The following is a 13,359-nucleotide window of genomic DNA, read 5'->3' as shown; positions in this document are numbered from 1 at the left end:
CCTGCCGTCACACTGTGAGCTTTGTGACCGATCTCCCGATTCGGTCCTCGAAGCCCCCACCTTCCTGTGGGTGCACAACACTCAGTCAGTGTCCACTGATGTGTCTGAGGGGTGTCTCCCCAGACCTGTCTTTTATCCCCATGAACGGGGTATCAGCCATCCATCAACTCCACATGTCTATGTCCATCAAACTAGGCCACTCCTGCTGTCTCCTCAGGAATGTTAACAAGCAAAGTAATGTCCTTGCAGCGAAAGGTAAATAATCAGTGAAGAGCCAAAATACATAAATCAACTGTCTCTCTCTCTCTCTTATCTGTAGCAGATGTCTCTACCTCTGTTCTTCATCTCTGTCTCTCATTAGCAGCATAGTTCCGGGGGGGGGGGGTTAATTCTGGACCCCATTTTCATCAGGTCTGTTCAGCACTCATAACAATTGTAAGAAATCAATTTACTTATTTGGGTATAACAATTACTAGGAAGTATAAATTTATTTTTAAAGAAAACTTTATCACTCTTTTGGAGAATGTTAAGAAGGTACTATCAAACTGGTCTCACCAATATGTTGCCTAAATTTTTATATTTATTTCAAGCCCTGCCTGTTTTTATTCTTAATTTTTGACTCAATAGATTGGATTATATCTTCTTATTTATGGAAGAATAAAACCCCCCAATTAAAGAAAGTTCATCTTCAGAAAACTAGAAAAAAATGGGGGATTAGCCCTACCCAATTTTAGGTTTTACTATTGGGCACTCAATATACGCTATCTTTCATTTTGGTTAAATTATATTAATCCTGAAGACTGTGTGGTCTGGGTTGCCACAGAAGTTAATTCTGTTAATAAATTTTCTATTATTTCTTTTCTTGGTTCTTCAATTCCTCTATTCTTAAGTAATTTAACTGATAATTATGTAGTTAAACATTCTCTGAAGATTTAGAAAATTCTTTGGGTTATTTGGTTTTTCACTCTCTAGTCCCATTTTTTCTAATTTTTTTAAAACTTTCTTTGACTGATGTAGTTTTTAAAGAGTAGAATAGACCAGGTATTAAATGTTTTCAGGATCTGTTTGTTGGAGATAGTCTTTCCTCATTTGATCAACCATATATTAAATATAATCTTCGTAAAGCTCACTTTTTTAGATACTTACAAATTAGAGACTTCTTGCGTTCTCAATTTCACATATTTCCTCAATGTCCGGATAAGAATCTAATTGATACAATTTTTACTCTGAAACCTTTTCATAATGGATCTGTTTCTAATATTTATAGAATGTTGTTGGCAATGAGAAACATTCCATTAGATAAAATTAAAAAACTCTGGGAACAAGACTTACAGATTTCAATTGATGAGCATACTTGGAATGAAAATTTTAAACTTGTTCACACCTCTTCGTTAAGTGTGTGTCACTTTCTTTTACAATTTAAAGTGGTTCATAGAGCCCATGTGACTAAAGATAAGCTCCTCGTTTTTACTCAGATTTTTCTCCATACTGTAATTGGTGTAATGTCAAGGAGGTCTCTAATTCATATGTTTTGGTCCTGCCCATGGCTTGGTAAATTTAGGAAAGAAGTCTTTCAAACTTTTTCGAAGTTTTTTAAAGTAAACTTTACACCCAATCCTCTGACTGCCTTGTCTGGCATTGTTGGAGGAAATTATTTTACTCTTAAGCCAAATGATTTGCATATTTTGGCTTTTATTTCTCTTTTGGCCAGAAGAGTTTTGTTGCTTAAGTGAACAGATACAACTCCGTCTACTCATGCCCATTGGTTGGTTGATGTTATGTCGTGTTTAAATCTAGAGAAGATTAGGTGTTCTATTTCTATACCTAGACAAGATTTTTTCACTTTATGAGGACCTTTTTGGAACTACTTTCACAATCTTCGACTTATTCAGCAATGATGATGGCTATTATATAGCTGAATATACGACTATGTTCAGGATTTTCTTTTCTTTTCTTTTAACCAAACAGTTGTTTCTTTTCTCTTTTTCTTTTTTTTCTTGTTATGAGGTTTTGATTTTGTTTTAGATTAGAATAAAATATACCTTTTCAATATTACATTTAATTTACTATATACAAGTATGGGGCATTTCAACTTTTTTTCTGTTTTCATAATATCATAATGTATTTGTATTCATCTATGCAAATAATCAATAAAAATATTGAAAAAGAAAGAAAGAAAGAAAGAAATTACTAGGCTTACCCATAGCCCTCTATTTTTTAAAACTCCATGTACCTATCCAAGAGTCTCTTAAAAGATCCTATCGTATCTGCCTCCACCACCGTTACCAGCAGCCCATTCCACACATTCACCACTCTCTGCGTAAAAAAACTTACCCCGACATCTCCTCTGTATCTACTCCCCAGCACCTTAAACCTATGTCCTCTTGTGGCAACCATTTCAGCCCTGGGAAAAAGCCTCTGACTATCCACACGATCAATGCCTCTCATTATCTTATACACCTCTGTCAGGTCACCTCTCATCCTCCGTCGCTCCAAGGAGAAAAGGCCAAGTTCACTCAACCTATTCTCATAAGGCATGTTCCCCAATCCAGGCAACATCCTTGTAAATCTCTGCACCCTTTCGATGGTTTCCACATCCTTCTTGTAGTGAGGCGACCAGAACTGAGCACAGTACTCCTAGTGGGGTCTGACTAGGGTCCTACATAGCTGCAACATTACCTCTCGGCTCCTAAATTCATTTCCACAATTAATGAAGGCCAATACGTATGCTTTCTTAACCACAAAGTCAACCTGCGCAGCTGCTTTGAGTGTCCTATGGAATCGGACCCCATCCAAGATCCCTCAGATCCTCCACACTACCAAGAGTCTTACCATTAATGCTATATTCTGCCATCATATTTGACCTACCAAAATGAACCACCTTACACTTATCTGGGCTGAACTCCATCTGTCACTGGATATGTCGAGCTTCTTTTTAAACTTTTCCCGCTCTACTGGCTGACGTCACGCGCCTGCGCATTCTTGCTTCTCTTTTACCCTGAGTAGTAAAACTACCTTCGCTCCGGAAATCCTTAACCGTTCACCTGCAGCCGTCTTGCTCCGATTTTGTCTCTTATAATCTTATACACCTCCATGAGATCTCCCCTCAGACTGCGCCCCTCCAGATAAGACTGCCCAAGTTTGTCCAGCCTCTCCATGGGGATAGTAACAACATTTTAAAGATATTTAGATAGGAAAGGTTTGGAGGAATGTTGGTTGGCATGAACGAGTGGGGTGAAAGAGCTGGCTTGGAGCTGCATGTCTCTATCGCAGCACATCACAGGCAAACCCCTCCCTTCCACCTTTGAGGAGAATGGGCGAAGCTCCAGCGACTGGTGTACAATTCCGCCATTATCTGTACGCTCTCCTCCTGACCGAGTGGGTTTCTTCCGGATGCTCCGGTTTCCTCCGACATTCCAAAGACGGACGGGATAGTAGGCTAATCGGTCACATGCAGGTAACTGGGCCTGTTGCCGTGCTGGATCTCCCAATGACAAATATCCGGGCCATCAGGAGCCTCATCACCCGCACCACGTTCAGCAACAGTCAAAGGTCAGGCTCTGGAATCGGCGTGGATAGCCGCACGGACGCGACTCACTTTCAATAACTCTTTACAACCCGTGTTCTCGGTTTTCTTTTTCATATCCTCGGTATCGTTTTTATTTTCACACTCTGTGTTTCTGTGCATTGCTCCTCAAATGTTCATGTATAGTTTTGATGTAGATGACTGCAGTGAGTGGTTTTCATTTGCGGCTGTGGTCAGGGGCGGTGCGACTATGGAGACACGTTGGACTGCGGATGCAGGGAGTTCCGAGTTCGAAGTAAGTTTATTTTCAAAAACACAATACATACACATAAACAAAGTCATGCAGCACGAAGCAAGCTAATTGGCCCTACTCATTCATGCCGGCCAACACGAGTGGCATTTGCCAAAATTCCTTCAAACCTTTCCTATCTCAAGGTCATTTAAATGTTGTTCTGTCCCCATCGAGAGGCTGTAAAAACTTGGGTTGTTTTATCTGAAGGGGTGGAATCTGAGAGAGGTGTGTACCCCCCCGCTTCGGCCAGCGTGCGCTTGTCTGGGGGAAGGTGGCCTCGGGGCCACCAAACTGACAAGTCTTGTTTGCGTAGAGCCTGTGCGATGCGTTGCCCGGTTAGAAATCTGCACCGCAAAGTATCAGACAACACACCATATGCAATTAAACAATTGAATTTTATAAATCTTAATCTGACTATAGGGCTAGTAAAGAAAATAAAAATCCAATTTTAATGAAATTGTCTCATGCGCACGTTGGAGCTCACAGATTCGTCCATTCTTTCCCCATCGACATTCTGCGATCGTCGCTGACCTTCGGACCCGCACCCCGAGTCCACTCCATCCACTAGTCCACCAACTCTTTCCGTTTGCGTCTTTTCCCTTTATCTCTCGCCGACAAAAGACCGCGAAATCCCACCAGAGAGAAGAACATCCCGTTCATTGGACAGCGCACAGTCCACAGCCTCCAACATCTCTAGTCATAAGCCAAACATTGCTGCTACACAGAAACCATTACCTTAGCAGTGAAACCTTACAGCACGCTACAGCTGTATAAGATTATGAGAGACAGAGTGGGCAGACAGTATTGTGACGAGCATTTGGTATATAATGACAGATGAGGAAGCACGTTAAACTCAACAACCGTTTTATTGTTGTAAACACGAAACAGACCGGGCACCATGACCCGGAGATTGATCCCAGCCGGTCTCTCATGCAGATGGGGGAAGTGACCATCACACTCCCCAGTTACAGTAATGTGACCTACAAATACACACGCGAATAATTGTATAACCCAAGCTAAAAAGTAACATAGAAACATAGAAAGCCTACAGCACAATACAAGCCCTTTGGCCCACAATACTGCGCTGAACATGTACTTACTTTAGAAATTACCCAGGGTTACCCATAGTCCTCTATTTTTCTAAATTCCATGTACCTATCCAGGAGCCTCTGAAAAGATCCTATCGTTTCCGCCTCCACCACCGCCGCCAGCAGCCCATTCCACACACTCACCACTCTCTGTGTAAAAAAACTTACCCCTGACATCTCCTCTGTATCTACTTCCAAGCACCTTAAACCTGTGCCCTCTCGTGCTAGGCATTTCAGCCCTGGGAAAAAGGCTCTGACTACCCACACAATCAATGCCTCTCATCATCTTATACACCTCTATCAGGTCACCTCTCATCCTCCGTCGCTCCAAGGAGAAAAGGCCAAGTCCACTCAACCTATTCTCAAAAGTCATGCTCCCCAATCCAGTCAACATCCTTGTAAATCTCCTCGGCACCCTTTCTATGGTTTCCACATCCTTCCTGTAGTGAGGTGACCAGAACTGAGTACAGTACTCCAGGTGGGGTCAGACCAGGGTCCTATAGAGCTGCAACATTACCTCTCGGCTCTTAAACTCAGTCCCACGGTTGATAAAGGCAATAAATTCCCACATAATTTCTCAAAAGAATTTTAACACAAGAACAATAATCAGTGCTGGTCATTAGAAATACAGGGGTGGGCTGTCAAGCGCGCCCCCCCCCCCGGAGCGTCACTCTGCCCCCACCTGAGGGGTCAGCCGTTCTCAGCCACGCTAGGTGCTGCCGTCTGGGGTGGGGTGGAGTCCTCTCCAGGGGAGGCCCTATTTGTGCGAGGCAAGAGGCAAGGCAAGAGAGCAACTTCCTTCCTTCAGCCTCATGGGGTTAGTGGTGAACAAGGGCAGACACGGTGCAGCACGCCTGCCTTCCCCGGAGGCAACCGCACCCGATATACCACATCGGCCGAGCACCTCTCCCGGCTCCTTGCAATGACCGTAGCCAGCTGGACCATCTCCAACCAGGCAGGAACACGGACAGTGTAACTTGCAGCCAAACCCAGTGTAACAATAAATGAACTGGAATTTCCCATTCCAAAAAAGCATTTAACACAAGCATAATAAACAGGGCTGATCATTAGAACGGCAGGGGCGTTCTTTCGACGGCACCCCCACCCCGCCCGCGAAGCGTCATGGTATATTTATTTTAGGGTTGAATATCTAATACCTCAGGTCTTTTAAATGTTGTTACTATCCCCACCGTGAGGCTGGACAAACTTGGGCAGTTTTATCTGGAGGGGCGGAGTCTGAGGGGAGATCTGATGGAGGTTTATAAGAGACAGACTGATCAGACAGTATATTTTTGCCCCCAAAGGCTGAAATACCTAATGTTTAAGGTGAGGGAGTAATTTCAAAGGAGATGTGAAGGGCAATTTTTTTTTTTACATGGGTACTTGAGGCTTTCAATTTCATAATGTAGGTAAAAACCTTATTGCGTTTCACAGGGTGGTTTAAACCTTTCACATTTAAACTAAGGAAATTAATATTGTGTACCATTTAAATATGTTTAAAACAGAGGTTAAGCATATAAACCACTGGAATATACAAAGAATCCAAATCTTAAAATTCAAAATACTTAAGTATGCAATCGATGAGGCGAGGATAACCAAACAGCTGATAAAAAGGAAAAAGAGAAAAAAAAACAGCCCAGTCCCGCCCTCCCCCCCAAAAAAAAAATCGCCCAAGAGACGAGAAAGGCTAATCTACTGATAAATCCCACCCCCCAACATCGTACTGGAAAGATTAGTGCAGAATGAGTTCCAACCTAGACTACATAAACTTCAAAAGAACTTTAAACATCCAAAATATAGTGTTTGCAAAGAAACATTTCTAAGAAAAAATTTTACTTAAGTCTATTAATTTTCTAAACAGAAAAAATAAAAATACGAGAAGAAAAAGAAGGATTATTTATGAAAACATATTGGAAGAAAAACAGAATTTTTCAAACAAATTGTAATAAACAAATGAACTGTAAAATTGCAACGAATTGATCAGCCGAACAGAGGGACCAAGGTTATATGAAGCAGAAATAAACGGTTAAACTTCTGGAGTGGACAGACTAAATAATATTCAAAAGAGCTTAAAAAAGAGTTGAAAATATCATGTTGTAAAAAGTTAACTCAACGTGTTGAAAAAATACGATAAGAACAGAAACTAATTATGAGAGTATACGAGAATAGAGGAGAGAATTGTTCAAAAGAAAAACGTACAAAACCGTTAGACTACAAAATTCCAAAGACAAAGAATCGATCAAACTAAGGAAGCGTAGTTTATGGCACAGTATTAAACAATTAATCTTCTGGACTTGATTAGGCCTGAAGTTCAACTCTTTGAGTGATTATGCAGAAAGTTTGAAGTTAATAACATCAGTTAATAACTGATCAGGGGTGATTGATAAGTTCTTGGCCTGAGGTAGAAGGAGATGAGTTATTAACTTCAAACTTTCTGCATAATCACTCGAAGAATTGACCTGCATGTGCATGTAACGAGAGCTGTATAACTCATCTCCTTCTACTTTAGGCCACAAACGTATCAGGTCCAGGTCCAAGATCAGTAAGCTCCACGACCGCTGGACTATGTATGTAAATGTAAGAGGGGACTATGTAGAAAAATGAATGAGCTCGGTTTTCTAAAATTGACTTCTCTTACCTTGGGCCACGAACTTATCAATCACTCCGGTATGTTTCAATGTTGGCATGACTGGACAGTCAGTCTCTTTTATCCCCCAGAGCTGAAATACCTAATAGTTACGGTGAGAGGGGGTAATTTCAAAGGAGATGTGAGGGGCATTTTTTTTTACACGGGTGCCTGGAATGTGTTGTGTGGGGTGATAGTAGTCAGAACGTTAGGAACTTTTAAGAGCCGTTTGGTAAGGGACATGAACACGTGCGCAATGTGCTGTACTGTTCTACGTTTCTGTAGGTGGAACCGACACCAGCAACAAGATCAGGAGATTAAAATTAGACCTCAACTTTATTTTCATGTAACAAAAAGGCAGAAAGTTATAACAAATTACATTCAGAATCTGAGCAAACATATTGCGTCAGTGCACGAGAAAGAAATATTCCGCTGAATATTTCTGCAGAGGCCTGACCCGCTGAGAATTTCCAGCACTTCCTGCTTTATTTCAGAACTTCAGTATCTGCAGTTAGTTGCTTTTCGTCCTCTCGGGAAGAATTCCGTTCACATTCGCCTGTAACCGAACTAAAGTCACGCACGTTGTTCTACATTACAGTCACAGTCGTACAGTACAAAATGGGAGGCTTCGGCCCAAAATATCCATGCTAGCTGTGCTTATGTACACTAATGCCAGGCCTGGTTACCTGGCTGTCCAAAAGCTTCTTTAAGGCAGTGACTGTATCAGAGTCCAACGCCTTCCCTGGCAGTGAGTTCCCGATATCAAGCGCCCCCTCGTGTCACCCAAATCCATCGAAACCCCCGCGCTCTCATCTTAAATTGCAGGTGACCCGTGGAGAGCGTTCTAACTGGTTGCATCACTGTCTGGTATGGACAGGATCGGAAACAACATGCAGAAAGTTGTAAACTCCGTCAGCTCCATCATGGGCACCAGCCTCCCCAGAATCGAGGGCACCTTCAAAAGGCGATCGCTCAAAACAAAACGGCATCCATCATTAAGGATGTCTATGGATCCTTAAAGATGTCCCAGGACAGACCATTCCTCATTCCTACCATCAGCCAAGAGGTACAGGAGCCTGAAGACCCACATTTAACGTTTCAGGAACAGCTTCTCCCTTCCACCACCAGAGTCTGAGTGGACAATGAACAACACATTGACATTACCTCACTATCTTTCTCTCTTTTTGCAGGACTTACTTAATGGATTTTAAATATATTTTCTTATTGTCATTTATAGCTTTTATTATTATATATTGCAATGTACAATTGCCCCAAAACAACAAATTTCACAAGTGTCACTGGCAAACCCACATCAAAGCTGTTTTTTTTTGCGCCCCCCACGGGAAAAGGATGCTGACGGTTTACCCTAACTGTGCCTCTTCGCTTAAACACAACCCCTCACCCAACTCAGCCTCCTTAACTCCAGGGTAAACAAGTCCAGCCTGTCCAATCGCTCCGTATTATGAACGTCCTCCAGCATGTCTTCTGCACCCTCCCGAACGGAACTACACCGTCCTTGCGGTGTGGTGCCCGTCTGCGGTCTACCCAGTGCTTAGTGAAGTTCGAACAACCTTCTACCACAAATTTCTGCCTCCGATCACCGAGAAATTCAGGACAGTTTGTTAGCTCGCCCCGGACTCCGTGCAATTCAACCTTTCTGAGCAGTCAATTATGCGGGACTTTGTCAATATTTTTATTAAAATCCTGTTAGGCGACCTTTATATATCTATAAATAGAATCTGAATATATAACTTATATAAATAAATCTTAATTATCTCGTTAAATATATAAAAATACGTTAGGGAGGCAGGAATTCCCCCCACACAAAGTAATTCGCTGGTCTGGAATTGGACCCCACGGCTGCGATGTTCCCTGTTCGGCATTGGATATCCCCAAGCCGCGATTCACCCTGTTACTCCTGCCCCTCTCCATGTCCCTGCTAAGGGGAGAGAGGCACCAGGGGTCGTGGCGGTGGGTAGGGATCCCCCGCTCTAAAGCAAGGTCCACCTCCTCCTCGCCGGGAACGTGTCACAGGGAGACAGAACGGCCACATTTCTGCAGCACCGGCTACATCCCTGTCTGGAAACACCCTGAATTCCAGGGCCATGGATGGAATATCCCAATATCTGATATTGGTCACAGTCAGTAATACCGCCACCCTCACGGATTAAGCCCCGAGACTAATCTCGGCTCAATACTTTAATGTAAAGTATAACAACGGGAATAAAGTCACAGACAGACACAGGAAGTCCTCGGACCGCGGCCGCGGACAGGACGCGAATCAAACGAGACGACAGCAGCGCCTCGACGGGCCGAGGGTCTGTGTGACGACACTATGATCATAAATATAAATTGTCCGTTGGGACACAAACGTTTTGCCCGGTTACAGAGAGAAGGTGGAGTAAGTTAACGCGAATAAAACTCGGTAATAAACACGTGAGATAACGCGCAGTCACACAATGACTACAGGATGCCAATACACAGGTATTCAGCACAGGACGGTGCCGTCATGCAGAACAACCGCAGCCACGCCACTCCCCCTGTACAAACTCGCCCCACACAATCCAGCCAACATCCCGGATAAGGCTTGGTGTACAGCACAGCCACGGTGGGTCGAGCGGCCGGGGACTGACTTGGGAGGTGGTTGCTCTGCGCGGTGGACCCGGGACCCGTCGAGCAGAAACTGCGGCCGGCCGGCCGGCGCTGTCAGGCCCCTGAAGAAGCCGGCCGAGTAAGCCGCCGGACGGGGCTAGTGGCTCCGGGGCAGGACGCAGGTGCAGCCCACCGGCACTTGAATGTACTTCAGCTCCAAGCTGTAGCGATCGTCTCGCCCCGCGCACGCTTGCCTCTGCAGAACCAACATGCTCTGTTTGAGGGGCACCGAGTTCAGAGCCAGCGTCTCCTCGCCGCTCTCGGCGTCGATGCAGCCGTCACATAGGCAGCGAGCGAAGGCCAGCTTCGAGGGGTAGCGGTTCTCGTCGTAGTCAATTCTGGAATTGAAAACGGGCGGATATCAATGAGTGGGCCGAGAGCTCCCGTGACACAGCCCACCGGAGCCGCAACCGTCCCAACCCGTATCCAATACGCAGCGGCAATTCCAGCCGATCGCATCCCCTTCATCTCTCACACCGTCCGATCCTCCTTCAGCCCCACCACTGACTCTTGCCCAGTGCCACCCCCTATCCCAGTCCGTTCCCCCCAACACCAGTCCCCATGTCCGCACCCACGGTGACACTCAGAGCCCGTACCTGTACTCCCAGGGGGAGATGGAGCGGTGTCTGATTTTGGGGTTGTGAATTGACTGGTGCCCCATCTTGGGGCAATGTCCCTGCCGCACCTGCTGCCGCTCCAGCTGTTCCACTAGGTTGACAGAGAGCAAGTGTCCCGCGTTGGCCCTGCGCAGCAGTTTCTGCAACACTTTGCCCGGGACATCCAGCTCCTCAGCGGCGAAACACTGATTGCGACCCTCTCGTCTCGGCCGGCCCGTCTGTCCGAGACTCACCCACATGGATACGATCATGAGAAGCTGGGGAAGGCGGAGGGAGGGCAACAGGAGACATGAGGAGGCTGCAGCGATGACCTGACCTCAAGTAATCCCCGTTCAATTGCCCCTCACCTGCCGCAATCCGCATTGCGCTGTCCCCGAGCTGCGGCAATCAGCTTCCAACTGCCCTTAAACTCGGCCACTACTCATCCTGCTGCCCCTGAACTTCGGCTAATCCCCGTCCCGCTGACCCTGAGCTCGGCCAATCCCCGTCCCGCTGACCCTGAACTCCGGCCAATCCCCGTCCCGCTGACCCTGAACTCCGGCCAATCCCCGTCCCGCTGATCCTGAACTCCGGCCAATCCCCGTCAGGCTGCAATTGAACTCTGCCACTGCTCATCCTACTGGCCCTGAACTCCGGCCAATCCCCGTCCCGCTGACCCTGAACTCCGGCCAATCCTCGTTCCGCTGATCCTGAACTCCGGCCAATCCCCGTCCCGCTGACCCTGATCTCCGGCCAATCCCCGTCCCGCTGACCCTGAACTCCGGCCAATCCCCGTCCCGCTGACCCTGAACTCCGGCCAATCCCCGTCAGGCTGCAATTGAACTCTGCCACTGCTCATCCTACTGGCCCTGAACTCCGGCCAATCCCCGTCCCGCTGACCCTGAACTCCGGCCAATCCCCGTCCCGCTGACCCTGAACTCCGGCCAGTCCGCACCCTGCCGTCCCTGAACATCGGCGAATCGACGTCCAGTTGCCTTTGACCTCGGCCAAAGCTCATCCCGCAGGAAATATCCCTCCCTCTCCCTCTCCCCCTCTCTCCTACCCCTTCCCCACCCTGACTCTCATTCTCCCCTCCACTCTCTCTCTCTCTCTCTCTCTCCACTCTCCATCCCCGTTCACTCTATCCGGCTGTTTTCCTTGCCTCGTTCCTCGCCATCACCCTGCACCTCCTCTCCCCGTCTCCTCCACTCCTTAATCCCTTTTCCCACTTCCATCCACCCTCTCTCCCTGTTTCTTCACACCTGCACACTCTGCTTCCCCGACGCCCTGACACTCTTCCATTCCAGCTCGCTCTTCATCCTTTCCCCTCCATCCTCCGTTTCTCTTCCACCTCCATCCCTGCTCCCTCCATTCCCTCCGTACCCCCGATTTCCACTATCTCTTATCCCCTCACTTTCACACCTCCACTCCTCTTTCCCCCTCCCCTGCACCCCTCTACCCTCTCCGTCCTTTTTCCCTCTCTCCTCCCCCTGCATCCTCGTATTCTGGCTGAGTGCCGCCTCTTCTGGCTTGCGGACCCCGGGGACCTCTCTCACCTGCACGGCCCACATCGCCCCCTGGTTTCCGAGCCGCTCTCCTCGCTGCATCCGCCGATCCGATCTCCCCAGCTTCGCCGCGCATCGCGTTTTATAGCCGGAGAGCCTGGAAATCCCGAGGAGAAAAATCCTCGCTGCTTCCGCGTTGTTGGACCGCCCGAAAAACCCAGAACTGAGGAGAGAGCGAGGGATTCCTGACCCGTCACAGGTGCGTTCCCGAGGGGGCGGGGAGCCGCCGTCCTACCCAGTGACAACAGTTGTATAGCAGCAGGCTGTCCCGGGCGAACACAGGGCACTTGATCTGGGCGGGACAGCCATGGTACTGCCGCGGTAAAACATCTCAGCCTGAGTTTGTCTGACTATCTGCAGTATCACAAACACGAGAAAATCTGCAGATGCCGGAAACCCACAGCAACACACACAAAATACTGGAGGGACTCCGCAGATCAGGCAGCATCTCGGGAGGGGAAGGAACAGCCGAGACCCTTCATCAGGAGCGGAAAGGAAAGGGGAAGAATCCAGAATAAGGGGGTGAGGAGAGGGGAAGGAGTACAAGGTGGTGGGTGAGAGTAGGTGAGGGGGGTCTAGGGTGTGGAGGGGAGGGGAAGGTGAGGGGGTTGGGGTGGAGGGGAGGGGAAGGTGAGGGGGGTCTGGGGTGGAGGGGAGGGGAAGGTGAGGGGGGTTCTGGTGGTGGAGGGGAGGGGAAGGTGACGGGGTCTAGGGTGTGGAGGGGAGGGGAAGGTGAGGGGGGTCTGGGGTGGAGGGGAGGGGAAGGTGAGGGGGGTTCTGGTGGTGGAGGGGAGGGGAAGGTGACGGGGTCTAGGGTGTGGAGGGGAGGGGAAGGTGAGGGGGGTCTGGGGTGGAGGGGAGGGGAAGGTGAGGGGGTTCTGGGGAGGTGAAGGGGAGGGGAAGGTGACAGGTGGTGGGTGAGAGCAGGTGAGGGGGGGGGTTAGTGGGAGAGGTAAGAGTATGAAGAAGACTATCTCATTGACTATCTGACCAGTCCATTCTTTTTGACATTCT

At 47.5% G+C, this 13,359-nt stretch overlaps 1 protein-coding gene across 2 annotated transcripts; it reads right to left on the bottom strand.

Annotated features, from left to right (window-relative positions):
* Positions 1 to 9,195: 9,195 nt before the first annotated feature.
* On the bottom strand, positions 9,196 to 12,541 carry LOC132406613 (interleukin-17C-like). Of its 2 annotated transcripts, none has more exons than XM_059992423.1 (3): positions 12,337 to 12,541; positions 10,781 to 11,058; positions 9,196 to 10,522 (listed from the first exon to the last, which is right to left on the bottom strand). In XM_059992423.1, exons 1-3 carry the CDS (start codon positions 12,385 to 12,387, stop codon positions 10,282 to 10,284), a joined length of 570 nt encoding a protein of 189 aa, XP_059848406.1. In that variant the 5' UTR covers positions 12,388 to 12,541; the 3' UTR covers positions 9,196 to 10,281. The 2 variants fall into 2 exon arrangements, with proteins under 2 accessions (XP_059848406.1, XP_059848407.1); XM_059992424.1 differs by lacking the exon at positions 12,337 to 12,541 and adding an exon at positions 11,149 to 11,299.
* Between the last annotated feature and the right edge of the window lie 818 nt (positions 12,542 to 13,359).

The sequence above is a fragment of the Hypanus sabinus genome, chromosome 17, assembly GCF_030144855.1.
Source record: "Hypanus sabinus isolate sHypSab1 chromosome 17, sHypSab1.hap1, whole genome shotgun sequence".
In the NCBI taxonomy this organism is placed as follows: domain Eukaryota; kingdom Metazoa; phylum Chordata; class Chondrichthyes; order Myliobatiformes; family Dasyatidae; genus Hypanus; species Hypanus sabinus.
The sequence above is the reverse complement of the archived record's forward strand: the minus strand, read 5'-3'. Positions and strand labels throughout refer to the sequence as shown.

What these genes read in the sequence shown, in the direction of transcription:
- LOC132406613 (XM_059992423.1), bottom strand. Translation starts at nt 12,387, where the DNA reads ATGCAGCGAGGAGAGCGGCTCGGAAACCAGGGGGCGATGTGGGCCGTG. An exon ending in GGGCGATGTGGGCCGTGCAG is followed by an intron (nt 11,059 to 12,336) that starts GTGAGAGAGGTC and finishes CGCCTTCCCCAG; the next exon opens with CTTCTCATGATCGTATCCAT. An exon ending in ATCTCCCCCTGGGAGTACAG is followed by an intron (nt 10,523 to 10,780) that starts GTACGGGCTCTG and finishes TTTCAATTCCAG; the next exon opens with AATTGACTACGACGAGAACC.